The sequence below is a fragment of the Erpetoichthys calabaricus genome, chromosome 4 (assembly GCF_900747795.2).
Source record: "Erpetoichthys calabaricus chromosome 4, fErpCal1.3, whole genome shotgun sequence".
Taxonomy (NCBI): domain Eukaryota; kingdom Metazoa; phylum Chordata; class Cladistia; order Polypteriformes; family Polypteridae; genus Erpetoichthys; species Erpetoichthys calabaricus.
Genome location: NC_041397.2, coordinates 68,107,832 through 68,130,496, shown reverse-complemented (window position 1 = coordinate 68,130,496; position 22,665 = coordinate 68,107,832). Strand labels below are relative to the sequence as shown.

General features: G+C 36.8%; 1 protein-coding gene across 2 annotated transcripts in view; it reads left to right on the top strand.

The window, feature by feature from the left end:
• LOC114650107 (glypican-6-like) overlaps nt 1–22,665 on the top strand; it is a 1,271,406-nt gene that overhangs the window by 604,946 nt on the left and 643,795 nt on the right. For both annotated transcript variants that reach the window (XM_051926780.1, XM_028799561.2), the window contains exon 3: nt 10,709–11,100. In XM_051926780.1, the coding sequence (XP_051782740.1) occupies nt 10,709–11,100 (392 nt within the window). The remainder of the gene's footprint in view (nt 1–10,708; nt 11,101–22,665) is intronic.

Sequence of the window (22,665 nt, the reverse complement as noted above, 5' to 3'; positions counted from 1 at the left end):
GTCTTGATCAGTCCTGTTGCAGGCAGCATCTGGAGTGGCTCAATAACTCAGTATTGGTGTGTCAGTCTCTCCCGCAAGTGCCAGAGAAAGGCTGAATGTGTATCACAGGACTGAATTTGCTGTCTCCACTTTCTGCGTTGTCTTCTATCCTCCAGCTTTTGATTGTGCTTTTTTCTCTCCTCCTCTTGATTCCTTCTCGAGTAATGTGTCAGCAGACACCCCAGTCATCTGCAAGAAATTCCCAGCTCATGGGGCAATGCCTGCAAGTTTCATGTCATGTTTATAGACCTCTTTATGGCACATTGTTGGTCAGCCCGTTGGGTGGTGCCTGATGGCCAGATCACCGTACATTATACCTTTTTGTATGCAGCCATCTTTCATTTGGTGCACATATCTTAGCCGTCGCTGTTGACGCTGACAGAGAAGAAGATGAATGCTCAGGAAGCAAGCCCGCTTCAGCACTTCGACATTTACAGTATTACTTTGTTGCACCATTTGATGCAGAGGATTTACTTTAAGCAGCAAAGATGAAAGTTTTCCAAGCAGTTTTCCTGCTTGGTGTAGGTGTAGGTCCAGAATTCACAGCCATACACAAGTGTAGTAAGAACACATGCCTGGTACACCTTCAGTTTGGTGTTCAAGGGCAGACAGATGTTATCCCACACTTTCTTTCTTAATTTGGCCATCACAACAGCAGCCTTGTCTATATGCTTGTCAATTTCCTTGTCAAATTGTTGGTAATCTTAGAGCCCAGGTAAGTGAAGTTGTCAGTCACTTCAAGCGCTACATTCTCAGTGCTGATTGACGCCTGTGTTGGAATGTCCTGACCCAAAGACATTTTCTTGATTTTGATAGTCAGCCCAAATTCCCTGCAGGCATAGGAGAACTGATTCAACAGTTCTTGGAGGTTCTCTGCAGTGAGGAAAACCAGTGCTGCATCATCAGCGAATAGCAATTCTCTAAAGAAGACTGTGCAAACCTTGGTCCTAGCCCTCAGGCGTGCCAAGTTAAACAGCTGTATATCGCACCTTTTGCACAGTTCAGCAGGAGCAAAAAAGAAGATGCCAAACAAATTTGGTGCAAGGACACAACCTTGTTTTACTTCGCTGTTGATCATGAATGGCTCTGAGGTTGCACCGTCATAGATGACCACACCCTGCATGTCTACTTGGAAAGAGATGGTCGTGCTAAGCAATTATGGGGAGCAGCTGATATTCTTCAATAGCTGGGACAAACCTCTCCTGCTCACAAGGTTGAATGTCTGGTGAGATCAATGATGGCAATGCATAAAGCCCTCTGCTATTCTTAACATTTCTTTTGAAGCTGACATATAGAGAAAATCATGTCAACTGTGGATTTCTCTGCCCTGAATCTGCATTGTAATTCAGGGTAAATGCAGTTAGTGAGAACCTGGAGTCGAGATAGGATCATTCTGGAAAAAACTTTGCCCGCAGTTCTCAACAAGGAAATGACCCCGTAGCTGTTGCACTCTGAGCGGTCACCTTTGTTCTTATACAGAGTGATTACCTTGGCATTGCACATATCCTGGGGCACATTGCCCTCTCTCCAGCAGAGACACAGGAGTTCATATAGTGGTTCTAGTAGGGCTGACTTTCCACATTTCATGGTCTCAGGTGGTATGCTGTCCTCCCCTGGTGCTTTTCCACATGGTAGGATGTCAGTAGCTTTGCTGAGCTCCTCCACTGTGGGTTCAATGTCCAGCTCTTCCAGGACAGGGAGGTCTTTGATACTTCCAAGAGCTTCTTGGGAGTTTTCAATGGAATAAACGTCCAGGTGTTGTTCCATTCATTGTCTCATTTACTTATCTTTGTCCTTGATTACCTCCCCTGTCTTTGATTTCAGAGGCGCGGACTTCTTTGCTGGTTTGCCTGTAGCTTGCTCGATGACCTCATTCATCTTCCTAACGTAGCCATTGTCTGATGCTTACTGAATGTTATCTGACAATTTGAGCCAGTAGTCATTTGCACAGATGTGCAATCTGTTGAACCTTGCTGCAAGCTGCTTTTAGGGACTTGTGGTTTTGAAAACCCAGGTTAACCTTATACCTTATCAGTGCATTGCACTTCATGTTGATAACAGGCTCATATAAAGGTATGTTAGCCTTAAACCAGTCTGTGCTTGCACGTTTCTTCTTGCCATAAGTCTTGACTGCAGCACTATGGATGATCTTTCAAACAAAGTTCCATCTATCTTCTACACTTTGTGTTTTGTCATTAGATAAGGTCTACTAGAGCTGCTCAATGAACTTTTGATTTTTGTCTGGGTAAGCAGTCCTGCTAATGTTGATTCTCAGCTGTGGTTTTATTTTAGAATGGTAGATTTTCCTCAGTTTGAGCTTTACCTTAGAGACCATCAGGGTGTGGTCAGTGTTGCAGTCAACACTGTGATAAGCTCTGGTGTTGCAGACACTGTTTAGTGAGTCTTGTAGACACTGTTTAGTAAGTCTTGTCTGGTAATTACTAAGTCCAGCTGATGTCAATGATTGGTCTTTGGATGTCTCCTGGAAGCTTATTGGCATATCTTGTTCAGAAAGTAGGTGTTCATCACACACAGGTTGTAAGAGCCTCTGTCTGTTTTCATTCAAATTTCCTATGCAGTAGTGACCTAAGACATTTGGCCATGATTCACGGTCTGCACTCATCATAGTACTGAAGTCTCCCAGAAGGTAAATATGCTCTGTAGTTGGGATTTTACAGTGTCTAGCTGTTTGTAAAACTGGTCTTTGACTTCTGTTATAGCTTGCATTGTTGTTGCGTAAATGCACACTAGGTTCACCGGGCCTTCAAGTGTGGAGAGGTGTAGTGTGAGGAATCTCACGGTGCCACCTGTTGAGAGTTCAATCATTGAGATCAGAGTATTCCTGATGGCAAAGCAAAATCCACATTCTCTTGTTTCCTCAGCAGCTTTCCCTTGCCAAAGGAAGATAAAGAGTTCATCCTTTAGGGATCCACTATCTGGAAGTCATATTTCCTGCAGGACACCTATGTCAATTTTCAGTCTGTGCAGCTCTTGATCTATGACTGAGGATTTGCGAGCATCTTTTATCTCTTGTAAGTCATCTGAAAGACCAGTACACATGGTATGCACATTCCAGCTTGCAAAGTGAAGTGCCAGAGTCTTTTTTTTCATTCTCTGTTTGTCTGGGGTGCAATTAACAATCTGCTTGTTGAGCTAAGAGCATTGAGCTCCAGGAACCCACTAAATCAGACAAATCATGGAGAGTCAACACTTTACTGGCTAGGGGCTGTCCAGCTTGAGGCATGCGATAGTTGACCAATGGGATACAAGCATCCGTTCCCTTGTCAAAGAGAGCCTGTGGAGTTCAGCTCTGTGCCAGTCAAGCAGGATGTATATGGAGGCCTTGTGCTGTCCAGACGATAAAGGCCCCCCTCTCTGCCTTAACAAAGGGGGGGGGGGGGGGGGTCCAGACTCCAGGGGAATGTAGAGCATTACATTTGGAGTGGGCTTGGCTGCAGCTGTTGCCAGAGAGAAGTCAATACTAATAACCAACTGCTTTAGGGTCTTCACTCCGGATTTACATCCATAGCCATTTCTATATGTAGTTACGGCCGCAAGGAAGTGGAGGTTTAGAATCAGAGTTTTCCTTCCCCTAGAGGTTCTGAATTGCTCTTTATCTGAGACCAAGTTGCCTTGGGAGACCCTACCAGGAGCTTCTTCTCGGGAAAATATGGCTCCCAGGGTCACTGGAGTACACAAACCTCTCCACCAACTTCAGGTGGCGATTTATGGAGAGGAATGCCACTTTGGGTTGTGGGAGAAAGAAATCAGAAGACTTGGAAAACACTCACACAGACAATACCCAGACATGGTATTCTATCCCAAAACTCTGGAGCTGTCTAGCTGCAGCACTAGTAACCAATGTACCTCTATGCTGCCACTAATATGATCTATTATATTTATATGATCTATATAATTCTGTCTGGTTTGGTGCTGCCTCTGCTCAGGCTAAGATCAATCAGCAGTGCATCATCAGAGCTTGTGAAAAGATTGTAGACTGTAACTTACCACCCATTCAAGTCTTATGTAAGTCCAGCATAAGGAGGTGAGTTGCAAAGACCATTGCTAAACCATCTTACCCAGGGCACCACCTATTCCAAAGGCTTCCAATTGTGGTGAAAACTAAAACATTATGTCAGCAGCTATGTACACCTGCACACTGGACTGCCTGGACTTTTCTTTTTCTTCATATTTTATTCTGTTTTATCTCTTTATATTTTGTGTTGCCTTCGCATGATGCATCATATCTAGTTTTTTATATTTATCTTTTTGCACCTTGTCCTTGTATGTTGCAAAACAAAGTCCTATTACTCATTATTGTATCTGTCTAATTAGGTAAATTTTGATTCTGATTCTGACAGGGCCACAATTCTTTTAGATACTTGGAAGGAAAAGGTAAAAACCTGAAGAAAACTCACACAATGACTGGATTCAGATATACTCTAATCTAATCTAATTTGTTGTATAGTGCTACATAATAGTTTTAACCAACTTGAAGAAAATTATTTTTAGAGCTGGCATTCTGGGCAGGAAGTGTTGTTTGTGAAAACATTTAATAAACATGTTATAGTGATGACACAAATATGAGAAGTATGAGGAAACAGTTTATTCATTTAAGAGGAATGGTAATTATGCTTATTTTTTATTTCACAAATGTTTTTGGATCTGTGTATTTATATTTTTGCAATATATAACAACATTTATTATGATTGTATAATATTTTAAGATAATATATATATTTATATGTATTTAAAAGCAGAAATCAAGATCAGCATGAAATAGTAGGTGTGTTGTGTATATTTGGCACAATGAAATTGTATGTCGGCAAAGCTTTAAGACAGCATACCACAAAAGTTACTGTAAATGTGAGCAACAGGAAAGTATGGCAATCGTATTAAAGCAACCGTGAAAGCTTAACCACTACCTCCCCACATTGATTGCTTGCTAAGTACTTTACATGAAATGCAGGAAGGTGTCAAATGAGAGGATAGTTTAGAGTTACTTTACAGTTCTGTAGAGTCATTAAGACAGAAACGCTGAAGTGGGCTGCAAATCAGCATGTGTCAGCCTGCCCAGACATATACAGAGCATGAAATCTGCCAACTCACCACACTTACATGGCAATTGAATATGATTTAAGTGCCATATGTGAGTCAGACAGGCAAATGATGAATGTTGCAAAACTTTGACTTTATTCATTTTCATATTTACTTTACTGTGGCCATTCCCTTTTCTTTACTTTCTCAAAGCAGTTTATTTTTTATCTACTGTACTATACAGACAATGTTTTTTACATAATATAACAGCATTAACATTTTTGAGTTGGCATGGTATAGAATACTAGTTTTCACCATTATTTATATAGTTTAACAGTTATAAAATGTAACCGACCCAAAGTCAGACTAGGCCAGACAACTGTCCTGGCACTTTGCTATCCTTTCGACAATGTCCCATTCTCATTAATGCTTTGAAGGACAGACAGCTTCTCATAAGGAGGAGCATTTTTGTGTTCATAAAAAATACTTATGAATGTTTTTAAATTGCTTTTGTTTTGACTGATACAAGAAAACCCCACATATGATGTACCATTAGACTTTTCTTGATGTCTAGTTATGTAAAACATCATGCTTTTTTTACCCCTTATTTTTGGTCCTCTAGACACGAAATATCCTAATTTTTTAGCCACCTGTGGACCATATTTTGTGCTGGAAATTACACCCTTATGATACATATAAACCCAATACATCATTCTGTAAAAATGATCGGAATTACTTGAAGTTGTACATACCACATTGATTGATGCCATGGGTTTATCCTGTAATGGGATACAAGTTATCCTTTTCACAAAAATTTAAAAAATTGGGAATCAGTAATATAGGCACGTTAAGTTTGTTTTCTGCTATTTTGATGTTGCTGATCACAAATCGTCTTATATAATATGCTATCGTGGCTGTCCGTTTGTCTGTCTAGGATTTTAAATCACCTGTAGCTTGCAAAGCATTTGACCTATTGACCTAAAAGTTGGTACACATATACTACGTGACCTCTACTGTCTGTTTTCGGGGTGATGATTTTTATTACTCTTTTTATTTTTATTATTTTTAATTGTAGAATCAACTCTCAGCAGCAGGCAGCAGGGCGGCCATGTGGCTTCTCATCCCTACCACCTTCCCCGTCACTTCCCCTACCTCTCCAATATCTTAAATCATTCTTGAGGCAGATAGGTAGAGGGCATCATCGCTACCACCTTCGCCGTCACTTCCTCTGCCTCTTCATATCTTAAATCATTCTTGAGACAGATTGAACACTTAAGATCTGGTTTAAATGAAAAATTAAGGAAAACATACTAAGTAATTGCAACACAAACACTGACTTAATCAGTTTTAACACAAAAAGATGCCGATGAAAGAAGAGAAAAAGCAGGACGCTAGCGTGGAGAAAAGAAGAGCTGCTCAGGAAGCAGCAAGCACATCAACCTCTGAGCAAATGAGTGCTAAACGTACAGAGAAAGAGTATGAAAACTGTGAATGTTCAAGTCAAGTGTATTCACATTATTTTGGTATTTTATTCTTTATTGGTGGTTCTAATACTCTAAGAGTCACTCCAAGAATGATAGAAATTACCCCACATGCTTATGTTTGAAATTTGTATCATTTAAACTATTTCATAGCCAGTAATTACTAATAGGAAGTTATTTTTTAATTTTATCCTTTACCAGGGATCTAGCCCTCTATCAACCTCTATAATAGGGAACAAATGACAAATTTGCATTATAATTAAGAATATTTAGATTTTAAACATTTAAATTGAAGAACATATGTTAATATTTCATATATTTTTGTTTAATATCTATTTTTACCTCATGAATTAAATTGATGCATTTCATATGAACAGCCCAAATCAAGGAGGCTTACACTAACTCAGACTTTAGTTTTGTGAAAGTGTAGAATTTGCTCAATTGTAATAAATGCTCTATTGAGACTTTAAAATTGTTTTTGTGTCTTTGTATCAGCATTGTATGATTGCACCTTAATGATCACTAGGTGTTTGATGTCATAAGTATAAGTACCTATCAATGATCCAGCCAAGTGTTCTGTTACCATCTCTTAGCAGTTTGGTTTGGTTGTAAAAACGTTAACAGTAGTTGAGAGTTGCCCCACCCTGAACATTATTATTCTTTTAACTGCCATTACATTACTGTTGGCTGGCATGGTGGTTCAGTGGTTAATGCTGCTGTCTCATGGATCTATTCTCCTTGGTTCAAATACTGCCCCAAGTTGTTTCTCATGTGGAGTTTACAGGTTCTATCCATTTCAGTGTTGGGTTTCCTTTGGGTGTTTCAGGTTTCATTGCACATTACTAAACAAATGCTGGTTAATTTGACCCAGCATGAGTGGGTCCTGCAATGGACTAGTGCCCTGTCCAGGGATGGTTCTTAATGTATGCCTAGTGTTGCTGGGATGACTTCCTGTCCTCCCATGATCTTAAATCAAATTCAGTGGATTTGAGAATGACATTGCATATTCCAGTTCAAAAAGCTAGACCTTATCTTAGCCGACATATAGGAAGGTGTGAGATATTCATCACACTTTCTAAAAAGCAGCATGTTTTATTTGTTGACTAAATTTAAAAGAATTAGGCAGTAAATCTAGTTAGAAAATGCTTTTTAAGTGCTAATATATACATTGCTGTTATATTTAAGGAAGTTGCTCAGATGGCATGCTGTACTGCAGTTAGCAACATGCCAACTGTCATTCCTTAAACATTTAAAAGTGCAATAAGATCAACTAGAAAATAGATTGTCCTAGAAGCTTGCCAGGTTTTGATTTCCAGTACATGATCTATCAGAAGTGGAATGTGGGCAGAGTTGTGCAATTTGAGTTGACAAGCCTTCCGAATCTGGCACCTGTAGAGGATTTTATGGATAGTTTCCTGAGAAGAATTTAAACTTGTGGTGCCAAAGTGACTCCTGTTGGACTGGTCAAAAGTCACTAGGCCAATTCTGTTAAAAAGACAAATTGTCAGGAATGTAGAAATAACAGGCATACAGCCCATTCATCCATTATAAAGCCCACCAAATAGAGTATAGGATTGTGGGAGTAGAGTATGACATTTTCAAAAATATATTCAGTTACTAACCCACACAAATGACATGTTCTGAGTAGTGTAAATATTAATTTTGAAAATTTTCCACATGACTCTGTTTTTAGCAATGCCAAAGTATAAATAATTTTACAATATATTTAAAAGTAAACTATGTTCATTGGTCTTATTTAGCTTTGTCAAATATTTAGACGCAAAGCATATGGAATTTACACATTTTCCATATTTTCCCAAGTAAGTGTGAAATTCTGCTTTTATACATTAATAATTGGTCAATGTACTGACTACAAACTTTGAACTGTTCACTGACTTCCATGGTAGCCACTTGGCTATTTCCTCAACAAAATTGATGATTTAACATAAGGATGGCAGCATTGCCTTTCAGTAAATGGGCAGGAAATCTAAAAGTGCTTTATTATTTTGTGCTATTTAAAAATAAAAAGTGCAGATTCTAATTGTACATTATCTTAGATGTGATACATCAAAAGAAAACATAAGAAAATTGAATCACTACTTTCAGTCTTTGAGATCTGCACTATACTGGTAATTAGGATGAAAAAATTACCTTCTGATTTCTTAGAAAAAGTAAAAAAAATGACAAAAAGTAAAAGAAAAGTACATATTCCTTACTTACCATTTAATATATTCACTGATATCCCTACATATTTGTGGGTTATTCATTTCTTCTTCCTCAATTTTTTTCATAACAGTTTTTTTCTCATTTTTTTTTACACAAGGCAAAGAATTCTGTTACCTTTTCTGATTTTAGAATCCATTTGCTGCAGTGGACTATTTTTACTTCATCATGGGGTTCACATCCAAGGTGACATTCTGCTCTATAAAGTCCTTAGGAATCCAGCATACAACACCTTTGCACTCCAGCACTCTGTAGTCCCATTACATTGTAATGGGTAAAGCACTGGACTTGAAAGCTCAAGGCTTTGGGGTTAAATCTTGTCTCTGTCTCTCACTGTGTGACCTGAATACTCCTCTAAGCCTTCCAGTGATCCAGCTGTAATAAATGCATGTAAATCATTGTAATGTGTCCTGATATGTAATTAGGCAAAAGTTTCATTTAGATGCATAATAACTGAAGTAATGTCCTCGTATCTACATAATTGGAAAAATAGTTTGGTTTTATGTGTTAGGATTGCCGTGACTTTTCAACTGAATAGTGGTATCTATCTATCTATCTATCTATCTATCTATCTATCTATCTATCTATCTATCTATCTATCTATCTATCTATCTATCTATCTATCCATCTATCCATCTATCCATCTATCCATCTATCCATCTATCTATCTATCTATCTATCTATCTATCTATCTATCTATCTATCTATCTATCTATCTATCTATCTATCTATCTATCTATCATAGGGAACTAGTTGTACTTAAAGATGCCACTGCCACCTAGTGGGTGCCCCCCCATAGTTGGTTATCATCCTTCTGTGGCCATACAGTATATTTTTCACTAAAAGATGTGAATTATTTTTTCTTCTTCTCCTTCCTCATCTTCCTGTTGTCAGTAAATCCTTCTTTGAAGTGACGCTTGTTAGCACTAGTTACTAGTTATTCCACCCATTTTACAATAGTGTTTGCAAAATGTGGTTTGGGGCAGACAGATGTGTTCTCGGGGATTTCCTGTTATTTAACTGTCTATTTGCATAACTATGTGAGATGCAAACCAAGTTGTTTTTTTTCCACTAGAGAACTGTGAATGCCAAACTTTGCTGTGAAGTCATGGGACACACTGGTTAGAGTTGTATTCAGACAGCCTTAAGAACCTGTCCCCTGGTGGTCTAGCTTCCTCCCACATCTGAATATGTTAGTTTTACATTATGGTTGTAAATCTTTTCTTTTGATTAAAGTTGAGTGAATGTCAGAGTTTGCCCCACAGTTATCATATTCAGTTTTAGTTTTTGCTATGTGCTGAAAGCTGTTGGGATTGGTTTCCTGAGATGGATAAGAAAAGCAACTGGATTGTAGCTTATACACTGTCAGACTTATTTATTTTTAAATAATATGAGTGTTATTTGCATTGTAATCAGATATCACACTCCCTACCAAAAAAGAAAAAATGCAGTGTTTCCATGCCAAATGTGGTAGTGTCCCCTTACTACATGTGTTCAGGCACCGACTTTGTTTCATGGTCATTTATTTACATATTGTAATTTTCACAGCCACTGTAGATTGAGCACGCTTGTCAAAAGTGTCTCGTTTGCAGCCTATTTTGATTTGGTTAATTAACATAATACTGTTAATGCAATTCAAATAGAGATATTTTTCTGCAAGGTTCCAGATAATAAGATTTTCAAATAACATAGTATCTTGAACTCCGATTGAGTGTAAGTAGGCAAATTCAACATCTTCGCATTTTAGCATATTGATTAAAATACATCTACAATTAGTTTTTTTTTACTATGGGCAATGCAAATGTTAAATGAGTAACATTTTTATCTCTGTTTTACAGTCATGAATTGTCTTTTCAAATTGTCTTTTAATCAGATGAAATTACTTTTGTAATCTAACATTACTTTCTTTTTTCAATTTTCTCTTTTCAGAATTCTTCCGTGAACTTCTGGAAAACACAAAGCGGTCCCTTAATGATATGTTTGTGAAGACATATGGTCAATTGTACATGCAAAACTCAGAAGTCTTTCAGGACCTTTTTGCTGAGTTGAAGAGATATTACACTGGTGGGAATGTCAACCTTGAAGAGATGCTGAATGATTTTTGGGCTCGGTTGTTGGAGCGAATGTTTCAACTAGTGAACACTCAGTACCACTTTACTGAAGACTACTTGGAGTGTATAAGCAAATATACTGATCAGCTTAAACCTTTTGGGGATGTGCCCAGAAAACTCAATATACAGGTTACTAGAGCATTTATTGCTGCCCGCACTTTTGTCCAAGGGCTAACTGTTGGAAGAGAAGTGGCCAATAGAGTGTCTAAGGTAAAAATCTTTCTTATTTCTTAGATTCTGTCTCTCTTTTTGGATAATAAATTGGGTGTTTTTTAATTTTTTTTAATATCCTGTCAAGAACAAGGTTCATTCAGATATAACAAATTAGTGGAATGGTATCAGTACATCACTTTACTACTATGGGTTGGTATCAAACAAGAGACTTACTTTTTGTTGATTTTATATGGGCATTGATCTCTTTTTCAGTATTACCAACGGTAATTAGCAGATTGTTTTTAGTTTGGTGATTTAATATAGGATCTTTTGTCTGAAGCTATAGCTTAAAAGGAAAAACCTGGCTTTTGTTAACTGAAAAAATCTGAAACAGTGTACAAAGTTTTACAGACAACGTTACTGTAAGTTCTCCACCCCACCATCACTGTAGATTTTCATCCCAACCAGTTTTACTAAGAGTGAGATATTGTTTCCTTTAATTACTCTTGTTGTTTAATTAGCTACCATTTTTCCTTATCATAATTTGCATTCAGAAAAAAAGGAGCAGTGCGGTTTACATTTATAAGAAACTAGCTACATTATCTGTTGAAGACAGGCAATAGAATAAATGTAAAAATGTTTGATATTTGATATCTCTTGCTTGACATGTACGCTCAGAGTTCCTTCTGTGACTTTCTTAAGTATCTTCATGTGTGAAAACCCCTCTCACCTGCCACTTCCTCTCTCGATCACGTTCCCATAATGCATACTTCTCAGGCTCTGTCACTTAATGGCTCTTTGCTCAATTCCTGTCATCTTTTTGACTACAACAAATGGTAGACAGGTCCCCATTACCTGCTGTGAAAACATCATTTGTATTCTCACAAGCACATCCTGTGTTTGAAGGCAACTTGGGTTGCGCCTTGTTAGTATTTAGTGACCCAATATGCTCAGTACATTATTTGCTTTGTTACCGTTGAGATGGTCCATTTTAATTCAGTTCCTGTAAATATTTTTAAAAAATGGTCACTCTCAGGAGTTGAACTTCGTACCCCTAATGTATTGTGTCGTCATCCATACTACTGAACTGACCAATCAGACCAAAGCTAAACTGACCAATAAGATTGTTCAGAGGTACGAGACGCACACACACACACACGCACACACACACAAAAAGACAGTAGCATTGTATTATATAGTAGATAAAGATTTTTTGTCATAGCTTTAAATACTTGACTCTATTTTATCTTTTTCTTTTTAATTATTTTTTATTGTGAATTAGTATCAAAATACTGACAAATAGGGATGAGACACATGTGCAAATAGCAATGACTGCTAACAAGCAGCACCTACTTCAGTGTTACCCATATGTGTACAGTACTTATAATGGCTTAAAGTAACTAAACAAAAAATAACAAAATTAAACAGCAAGATAAAAAGAATGATTTCATCCTTATCTAATACATAAATGCTTGCTTGATCCAAAATACATTTAGCATAACAATTTTGTGATTTCTGGATTGACACAAGAAAGCCCAATTAAAAAAATAATAAAACAGAAACTGGGAAATTAACAGCGTGGTAAAGAAATTGGCTGAAATGAAAACCTGCAGCCACAAGGGGGGCACAGGACTGAAGTTGAAAACTCCTTCAGTATCTGACCTTTACCGGCCCTGTAAAGTCTATCTGGTATTTCACACGCTTTGTCAGGAGCACCACACATGACTTCCAGTGTGTTTCTGCAAAGGCCTCATTTTACAGGCAGTCACACCACTCCAGACTACTCACATTACAGAGGCTGCGCCCACCACAGATGTAAGCTACACTTGTTAAAAGGTCAGCTTTGCCAGCATCATTGCAGGGCACTGGCAGCCAGCTTTGTGCTATACTTGTATGCGATTAGTTCTTGAATCGTGCCAGTATTACCCAAAGATGCCAGAGCTTAGAATCTAAGTGATGTGAGCTGTGTAATACCCTTATCTGACCTTGTATCTTTGAGTGTGCCAATATATGTGTGCAATGTCATCATCTAGTTTCTCCCTGAAGGCAGCTATTTAATACCCTTGTGTCATCAGCTCTGTGATCTAGAGGTACATCAGAACATGCACTGTATGTCAGTAAGTTGTTTCTGTATAAAAGTTAAGTATGTGTTAATACCTTTATCTGGCTAGCTTTTGTGTCAAGCAGTGTGTCAAAATGATAAAAAACACATTCCCTTCTAAGAGAGTTACTCATCAGTATGTGGTAATGTTACTCGGTCAAATGTAGAACAGTTATTTTACTGTTGCACATTTGCACAGCATTTTCACTGAGTTTAACTCATTATTTTATTCTTCACCTTTGAATGTAGTTTTTGTCATTTTTAATTGGTATTTCATTTTCACTATTTTTATGTTAATTTTTTTTAAATTTATGGTGTTTTAGGTTTAAGCCTTATTGTTAGAGTAAAAACTATAAAGCTGCTGTTTGACTTCCCATATCTGACTAACTGACTACATTGAAACTAACAGCTGAGGACATTACAGGATTAAGAATGTTAGAAATTTAGTGGATTTTGCACAGTTGTACTCAACAAAGAGAGCCAAACGCATTTGTTTCAAAAAATCACTGGTTAGGATAGCCTAGGTCCTTTGTCTCACTATACCATGTACATTTAGGACTTTACTGGACTTTAGTTCAGTGGAATTAAATTTATTCTTGAATAGCCGTCTTTAATGAAGATGGGAGGGCAGTGGTAATTTATAAGGGTACTTGTGTACTAAAACGGATGGCATGGACAGCTAGTACCCTTTTCTATTATCGTGATGCAAATTGGGTTTTCGTTTTTAACACTATGTACCCAAAGGGATCATTAACATTAGGGATCTATAGGCAACTATACTCCACCCCCACTAACTTTAAGGTTAGTATTTGTGGTTGGTGTAGGTCAGTCTAATAATTTAAGCTCCAAAAATTAAGCAACCAGGGCGTCTCCCCCCTGGAGCCCAACACTAGAATGGGTAGGAACTGCCCTCCGTACCGTCCGTTTAGTACCCAAGTACCTTTATAAGTAATATACAAGGAGAGAAATGCACGTAGGCATATATAATTTGCAGACATACCAGTTTAATTTAACAGTATTTGAAATATCTGAAATATTTGGCTAAAATGTAATTCTAACAAATGATCTGAATGTAGTGAATTCAGTTTAAATAATTATTGGAGAAAATAAATCACTAGGGTCCATTGTACAGTCTAGCCTAGGGCCAGTTCTACCATTTTGCTGCATTATAGGCAAACCTGTAAATGGCGCCTCCACTTACCCACCTCAAATTATTGCTGGGTTATTCTTTGATACAGTATTACTTATATAACATTTTGATTATGATCTGGTAGTTTGAATGGATTATGAACTGATTTACACATTGATATTTGTGCACATTTTATGTTGACTAGAGGTACTGTATATAATTGTTTAGATTAACTTCATCATGCTTTGTAAATTACGCCAAAGAAAACAAGCAGTTTACTATAGACATTAGGTAAATTAATGTAAATTTTAGTATATTGTATTTACAGAATGAGTAAACATAAGTATAACATTATATAACTATATCTATATAGCAATAATAAATAAATTAATCTCACAAAAGTATCCTGTACATACTTGAAAACATCTCATACATACATAAAATTACCCCGTGCATATTTTTATGCACATACGGGATATTGTCACTTACTTACTTACGGATAAGGGTTGTCCCATAATTTTTTTCGTTGTGCAATTCAAACCTTCCATACTGCTGTATACTGCCCCAGAAAAATTTTGGCTAATGGGATTATTTTAAGATTTGTTGATTTTTGCAGTGGTAGCATCACATTTAAGAAATGTGGACCATGTGTGAATCTATTACTTAATTCTGTGGCCTTTTCTTCCTCCTGCCCATTGAGTCCTTGTCCTCACTCTTCCCAACACTAACATTAATGTGTTACTCGATGGATTTGGCTTTTAACCTAGATCCCTAAATTATCTGGTAAAATCTCATGAGCTACAGATAGGTTTCTGGAGCCTAACCAAACTGCAATAAGGCTCTACTCTGCCCTCTAATTTTTGTGAACTCAGCTTCCTCTGGAAAAAACATTCATTGTTATTAATGTTTTGTGTTGAATAATTTTAGTTTTAATTTACTATTTTTTCTTTATTATTTAGGTTCATAGTCACCATACTTAGTGTAAAGTATATTTTTAGGTGCTACTGTGTGATCCAGCATCTTTGATACATGTTGCATAATCACAAAGACGCTGCAATAGTGGATATCCCTCCACATCCACTGTAGGTATGTGGTTTTAAAAAGACAAAACAAAACCGTGACATGTAGCGAGGGAAATGCCATTTAGCTAATGTTAAACACTTTGGCTTGGTTATTTTGACAATTTTTTTTTTTATTTATATTGGTGTTTTTGATTATCTGGCTCTTGACATTAGCTTTGCTTTAGACTAAATTGCCATTAAATGGAAAAAGTGGTACAAAGGTATGTTAAAATTCCTTCATCCCATGACCTTTCTGGTAAAAATGTAAAACTTGACTTTTGCATGAGTGTTTTTCCCTCTCCGGTCACAATTCTAGCAACCTGGGAGACTCCTAACCTATTAAAAAGAGTTTCCTATTGACCTACACTATTTTTATGGAGTTCCAATATACTTTATTCCTTTAATTTACTAAAGATTAAGCCCCCTAGTTGCATCTCATTCAGGCCTGATTTCAAGTATAACTCTTCCTGGTCAGAGCCCCATCAACAAAGAGTGAAACCCTTGCCAACACTCTTTCCCTAAAGCTAGTTACTAGGGATTGCCTCCATGGGACCTGCTACTCCAAAACACTTTAATCCTCGTATGCCTTTAAATGTTGTTCTTTTAGCAGTGCTTAATAGTGTATTTCACCCAATCTTTATATTATAGGGTACCTTTCACGGAATCCTTTATAAAGCACTCAAAAATCTAATACTTAGTAACCAAAGACAATGATGTAGATTAAAACATAAACTTTTCTAATGTGATGGAGAGATCGACTGTATAGATCTTTGATCCAAAAATTACCTCATATTATGAGCCCATAATAACTCAAGATGTACCTTATTCTACAGAACCACTGTCAGCTTTCAGTCAGTTCTGAGACCTTTAGGCTGTGGTTAGAGTCTTATAAATCTCAGGTCTGAGCCAATTTTGGAGTTATGGGGATTAAATACCATAAGATGTTACCGTACTTTAGAGATCATTCAATCATGCTGACTCCTTGATGAATTAAATGAAAAATGAAAGGTAAGGCCAAAAATAAGACCTGCACTAAGAATTAATTTTGTACAACTTGCCTAACTGAGGAGAGCTGCAGCATGGCTTTATCTGGTTGGTGTTCTAGATACCATGTGAGCAGGGAACACCAGATGTTGCTAGGCTAAGATACACTTACTTCAATGCTAAGGGGAAAATAATGAGATAACCCCATTGAGCACTTAGAGCCTGCTCCCTTCTTGTTTTAGATAACTAGGTTTCAATCCTGGCTTGATAAATGTCTGTGTAGATCATAGATATGGCTTTTGTAAAATGTACTGGCAAAGGTCTACATGAAATGCTAAAACAAACATATGACACAGGCTACTTTATGGAAAACAAATATTGTGGTCTTTTCTCATCACTAGTACAAACATACACTCATTTGGTATGACACCTACAGAGCCTGACCTTCGAGGAGATTGTACTGGTGTTATATTACACATAGGTGGTGTAAATTTTGGAAGAAAAATTTCTGTTCTATACTATGTTGATTATGGAGCATACTGGGAAGGAGTTCCATTTGCTTTTGATATAACAAGGATATAGACTGGTCAACCTCTTCAGCCTTGTACATGAATCTTTATTTCTGGCAATGAGCAAGTCAGCTGCAATCTATTAACTGTGAGTACTCAATAATTATCAAAACTCCATTATCACCTAAAGCAAATGACTAATTGCTTGCTAAGTAAAGCATCTAAACCCTGCTACCAACTGTCTTCTTTTCTAAGGTTAAAGTTATAATCTGTTTTGAAGATTTTCTAGACGTTTGAAACACAGTTAAATATCTCTGCACCCTCTTAGCAATAATGAATTTTCTTTAATTTTGTACATGCTGCTTCTTCAAGATGACGGAATTATATGTCTGCTGTTGTTCATGATCCTAAACTGTTTCTTTATCCGGCGTCTTCTTCAGTCTGGTGTTCCTCTTTACTTATACAAAACCAAAGTTGTTCCAGTGCCTAAGTAAGAGAGAGTGATGTACCTCAGAGGCTGTCACTCAGTAGCTCTATTAGCAATTATAATGAAACGACACACCCTAACTCCCAGACCCCTGGCAATTTAGACCCAGTCCAGATTGTTTATCTCTATAACAGGTCCATGAAGCATTCCATTTACCTTGTGCTACTCACTTCTCTGTATCATTCTGGAAATAAAATATCTATTATAAGTTGGATCGCTTTTCATTTACTATATCTCATCATTAAAAACTACTGTAATTCTCTCCAAACTGATCCACATATTCATTGATTTTGGTACCAGAAACTAATCTGTGTAATTATATTTGACTTGAAGTCTCCAGTCAATGAAAAACTGGGAACCACATATCCTCAGTAGAGGAAAATTGGTTTCTAGGTGATCTTCTGTGTAATCAATATAAAACAAACCCCAAAGACACCATACATGGCAAAGAGGTTCCTTCACACTGTCCTGTTGGCACGATCACTAAAAACACAATGAAAGGTAAAGGAAAATCTAAAAGGTTTGTAAATCTAATTTTGTCATTTTATGTTGGAAGGTGCAGTATGTGGTAGCACCGAAATTGTAGAAATGAAGTACTGCTGCTGAATCCATATACTTTTCAAATGTTCTCATTAAAAGAAATTAAGTCATTAATGATGCAAATGTGTTAGTGATATGCTGCATTTTGTCATTTACTTACATTATTAACTAAATGAAAGCATGATTTTGAACTATAACAACTGACCAATATTTATAAAGGTGATCAGTAGGGTTGCAGTAGGGTAATTGGTCCTTGTTAAATGACACAGAGGCTTCAGTTTAAATTTCTTTATTTTGATTAGATGGATTACCCCATCTCTCAGTGTGGGATATATCTCAGCTCAGAATGCAGGAAGATGGGTTGTCACCCATGTCTCAGTACGTTAAACTCTTTTTTTTTGTACTTTTTCTTCATTTGATCACTTCATTTCAGTTGTCCGATTTGTTAGGAAAGAGTTCCTAATTGTTCCCCCAGGCACTTAACAGTAAACAGTGTTTAGCTCTTTTGTAAGTCTCTTTGGATAAAAGCATCTGCTAAATATATAAATGTAAAGTGAAAATAATAGAGTAACCACCCGCTGCAGTGTGATGTGATGGCAAAGGCGCTGATTTTAAACTGCAAGGTTACCAGATCAGTTCCTGACCCTTACTCATTGTGTGAGCTTGACTTTGTCTAACCCAACTCTGCCTCATCTATAAAAAGTGTACATAAATCTGTGAACTTTAGTCCAATCTGCTAAGGCACCTTAAATAAAGACATCAACAAAGTACAAATTGCAAGTTCCCCCCCTTGATTTAGCCTTTCTAGTGACTTCATGGCTTTGGTCATGACACCATTTTGCACAACATAGTTGTCTTTTTATGTCCTTGGAGGGTGGCGGTCCCTCGAGGTTTTTATGGCCAGCAATCGCTTTATATTTACATGGGTTGCTTTTAGTGAACTTCAGTTTTAATTAACATCTCATTTGCTAATTTGTGCTTTTCCTTTATGCTTGTGAACTATGTTGACAGATTAATTTAAATTTAGGACATTTTATCGGGAGGATTTTATGGAATCTCGTACCGTTTAAAAAGTTTATTAATATTAAATTAAATTCACACCAACCAGTCAGGTGTAATTCACAGCTTTTTCTTCTGCAGAAGATCCATATTAATGATTAGATGCTACTTTGCTTGTTTATTGCTTATTAAAAAGTGCTTTGGTGAAAAATAAAGGTCACTGGTAAATAAGCAGGCCACATGAAAAATAAACTTCCTTGATCCAAAATATAAGCGATAAATAATATGCATATTGCTAAATGTGATAAACTCTGCAACTACACAGAATACAGAGGAAAGAAACGGCTAAATAATAAAAGGCTTTCATTCAAAGCTGGACTTATCCTTGCGTTAATAAACTGACTGAAGTGGAATTCTGTAGCACGTATCACCAGAACTGAGCACCCCTGTTCTATAATATAGTTACACTATTTGCCACATCGTAAATTCTGTCTTTCTGTCTAATAAAGTCTGCATAATGCTTAATTTATATTTAAAACAACACGTTGTTTTAGGTGAATTCAACCAAATGGTTAGCCCAGGGAATTACTAAAGTAACAGTTTCTACAATTAATATAGAAACAATTAACGTGGAAAGATTCTGTGTTCAGCAGTGGTGAGATCCATGGCAACATAGACCAGCACTCCTGCTCAGCCAGGTGTAGATATTTCTGAAGTTACTGCCATGATACAACTTTATAGCCTTCTCCTGACCCATAAGGTCCCTTTGTCTGTTGCCAATTAAAAGCATGAGGATGATCTTGGCTAATCTTTTTTGACAAAACCATCTGCAAAACTGAATGCTGAAACAGCTGGCTGGCTGGCACCCTCCAATCTGGGCGGAATGCAGTTGCACAAAGGGCGATTCAGATATAGATAAGGAGAGTTTCATGGCTTTTACTAACTGGAAAAGGCAATATTCATTACTGCCTGAACTTGTGAACTCTCATTATAGAATATGCCACTGTGTCACATTGGCGTCACAACTTTTTATTTGCCTTTGCTTGCAATAAAGCTTGTTCTCCACTTATATTTATAAGTTTTTTTCTAAAAATACATTTCTAAAATCATTTAATTAGAAACTCTGGCTTCTCTCTACCATTAAAACAGTATATTAAACTGAGAAGAAACTGAAGTGTTTAAATCATATTATACCTTAATTTTTGAAACTTTTTTGACTTTTATACGATAGGGTTAACATGTCCGACCAAAATATGTTGAGCGGGTCTTTGCAAATGCATAATTTTTTCACATCAATGACTTATTACCTTAAGGATTCTTATAAAGTATGTTGTGGATCATAAGAAGCCAATATTCAACTTAAGAGAGTGGGCTTTCTAAACCCTAGGAACCTTGGAGCTGCCTTGGATGCAAGATTTCCCAACCAACTTCACACATTAATTGGACTTCTAACTTAGTTAAGAAAGCAGGTGTTTCCGACTATCTGTGTTTTACCGTCAATCCTCAAATTACAAAACAAAGCTTGCTAATTTTATGGCAATATAGTGACTGAATGATTTTCATTCTGCTTTTCCAGGTGTTCTGGTCATGTAAGTTGGGTGTTATTCACTTAAAAGTGTGTATGACAGGAAAGGAGCTGCAGGCTTTCAGTATTTTCGCTGGCATCTACTCCACTTATCATTAATTATCTTTATTAGGATATAATTAAGGAAAATAAATATCACAGAAAAAAAGTTCATTAATAAGAAATGACAAAAGACACTTAAGTTATGTAAAAGATATGCAAATTTCTAAATTACATGTACATTTAAATCTCACACTACTGTGCTTTTCCGTATACAACAAAAGAGAAGAGGAAAAAGACAGATATTTAAGAGGTAATATCAGTTAGAGATGAAATGTAACTTTTTCTCAGTGATTTTGAAACTTGTGGAAACAAAAACCTGAACCTACTGTGGCCCCTGTTTCCTTAAGAGGCATTAGCTCTCTGGAAATGTGTTCTTTTGAATTGCGGCGTTTTAATTAACTTGAATTTAAATAATTATAAATAAAAAAAGGTATTATCAACACCCCTCAGGCAATATGACGGTTACAAGATTACACGAGAAGCATAAAGGATAACCTAGCTCTTTACTGACGGTTTCACACGGATATCACAAATGGGAAGCTTATGACAGACTCTCAAGCATGTGGGTGTCTTGATCAACGCAGTCTGCTATCTATCGTTTGCCACGCTGAAAGGATTTTCACCAGACGGAAGACATAATCTTCCGCCCGGCAGCTTCAAAGTCTTGGCCGTAGGTCCATCCTTATATTATGGTTGCTCCATGTGCAGGTTCCCTCTCTGGATCCAAACAAGGACAGGAAAGGACTCAAATCCCACCTTCAAAAATACAAGAATAGCACAATGCCTACATACAGTTCTCATTCTCCCAACAAGGATAGTGTGCTGACAGAAGACAGAAATATACTAGTCTGTCTTTAGGCTGACTATTCAATTCTCCAGTTGTCTTTGGCTCTCTGGTCCTGTGCTTGGCTTGGCAATTCTAAATGAAGATGCTGAGCCCCTGTGTACCATACTTGGTCTGCCTGTATGAATGAGTCCATAACAGTGGGCACAGAGAACAGTGACATTAAACTTAATAACAAAACCTACTATAACAGCCTCTCAGAGCTGAACTTCAGAAGCATTGGTCCAGGCTACTCTTACAATTCGATTTTTGTGCTCCTAAAATCATTCTGGAATTGATTTGTTGTTTTTAGCTTTCTATTTGTTGTTGTTATTTTTTATCGTTATCTTTTTGATAATATCACAGCACTATTTTGAACTTTCGTCTAGAAAGTGTCATGATTTGGACTTGATTTTCATGCCTTGGGCTATGTTGTTTGTGACCATCACTGAGTTTCTGACATCAGTGTGCATCACGTCCTCATATCACACAGACATTCTTTAAGATGGCAGTAGAGTGTTGTTTGAGGCAACAAGTCAGTTACTTAGAGAAAGGACAATAGGTACGCAGGATCTATACTTTTCTAACTATGTTAATCTTCTGCTCATTAATTACTACTCTTCTGGATTTCTCCTTGCTGTTTCCTTCATTTCTCAATTCTAAAACCAAAGTCCATGTCAGCAGATCATGCAAATCAAGTTATTTTTAACATTTGCATGTTGATCAATAGAATATGATAAAAAGCTTATAAAATGTAGTTTAAATGTAAGTGGTTTTAGGACGATTGACCAAAAACCTTAAAAGAATCATTGTACAGGCTAAACCATATACTTTTATGTTTAGTTGTTGATTTTGGATAAAAACTTAGGTGCTCTCCATAGTGAATGAAAGATCATTCTTTAAAGAGACTGTGGTTTTCTGTAGTTTACCAATATGCTCCTCAGAGTTACTCAAGAATTAGAGAAACAGTTAACATGCCTCATCCTCAAACATGCTGACTACCATAACTTTGGTCACAGTTTCCATTTTTTGTTTCTTGTCATATTTCGCAGTTTCAGTTATTTGATAATTGAAAATACTGTACTGTACATGCAATTCATCAGAGGCTTTAAGTGTTATTAAATATACTCCTGAACATCTATCTGGGTTTAAAACATTAAGTGTTGTGAACTTCCTACATTGTGTGCATTTTCTTTTTATCAAATTTTAGTGTTTTGTCCTCTAGGTTTTTTTTACTGTATTTTTGCTTACCTTCTTTTCCCCCACTTGCTTTTTTAAACTCTTTTTGATAACTCTTCTTGTCTGCTCCTTTTATGTCTGTTTTATTTTTGTTCAATCTGTATACAAGCCTTTCTCATTTTG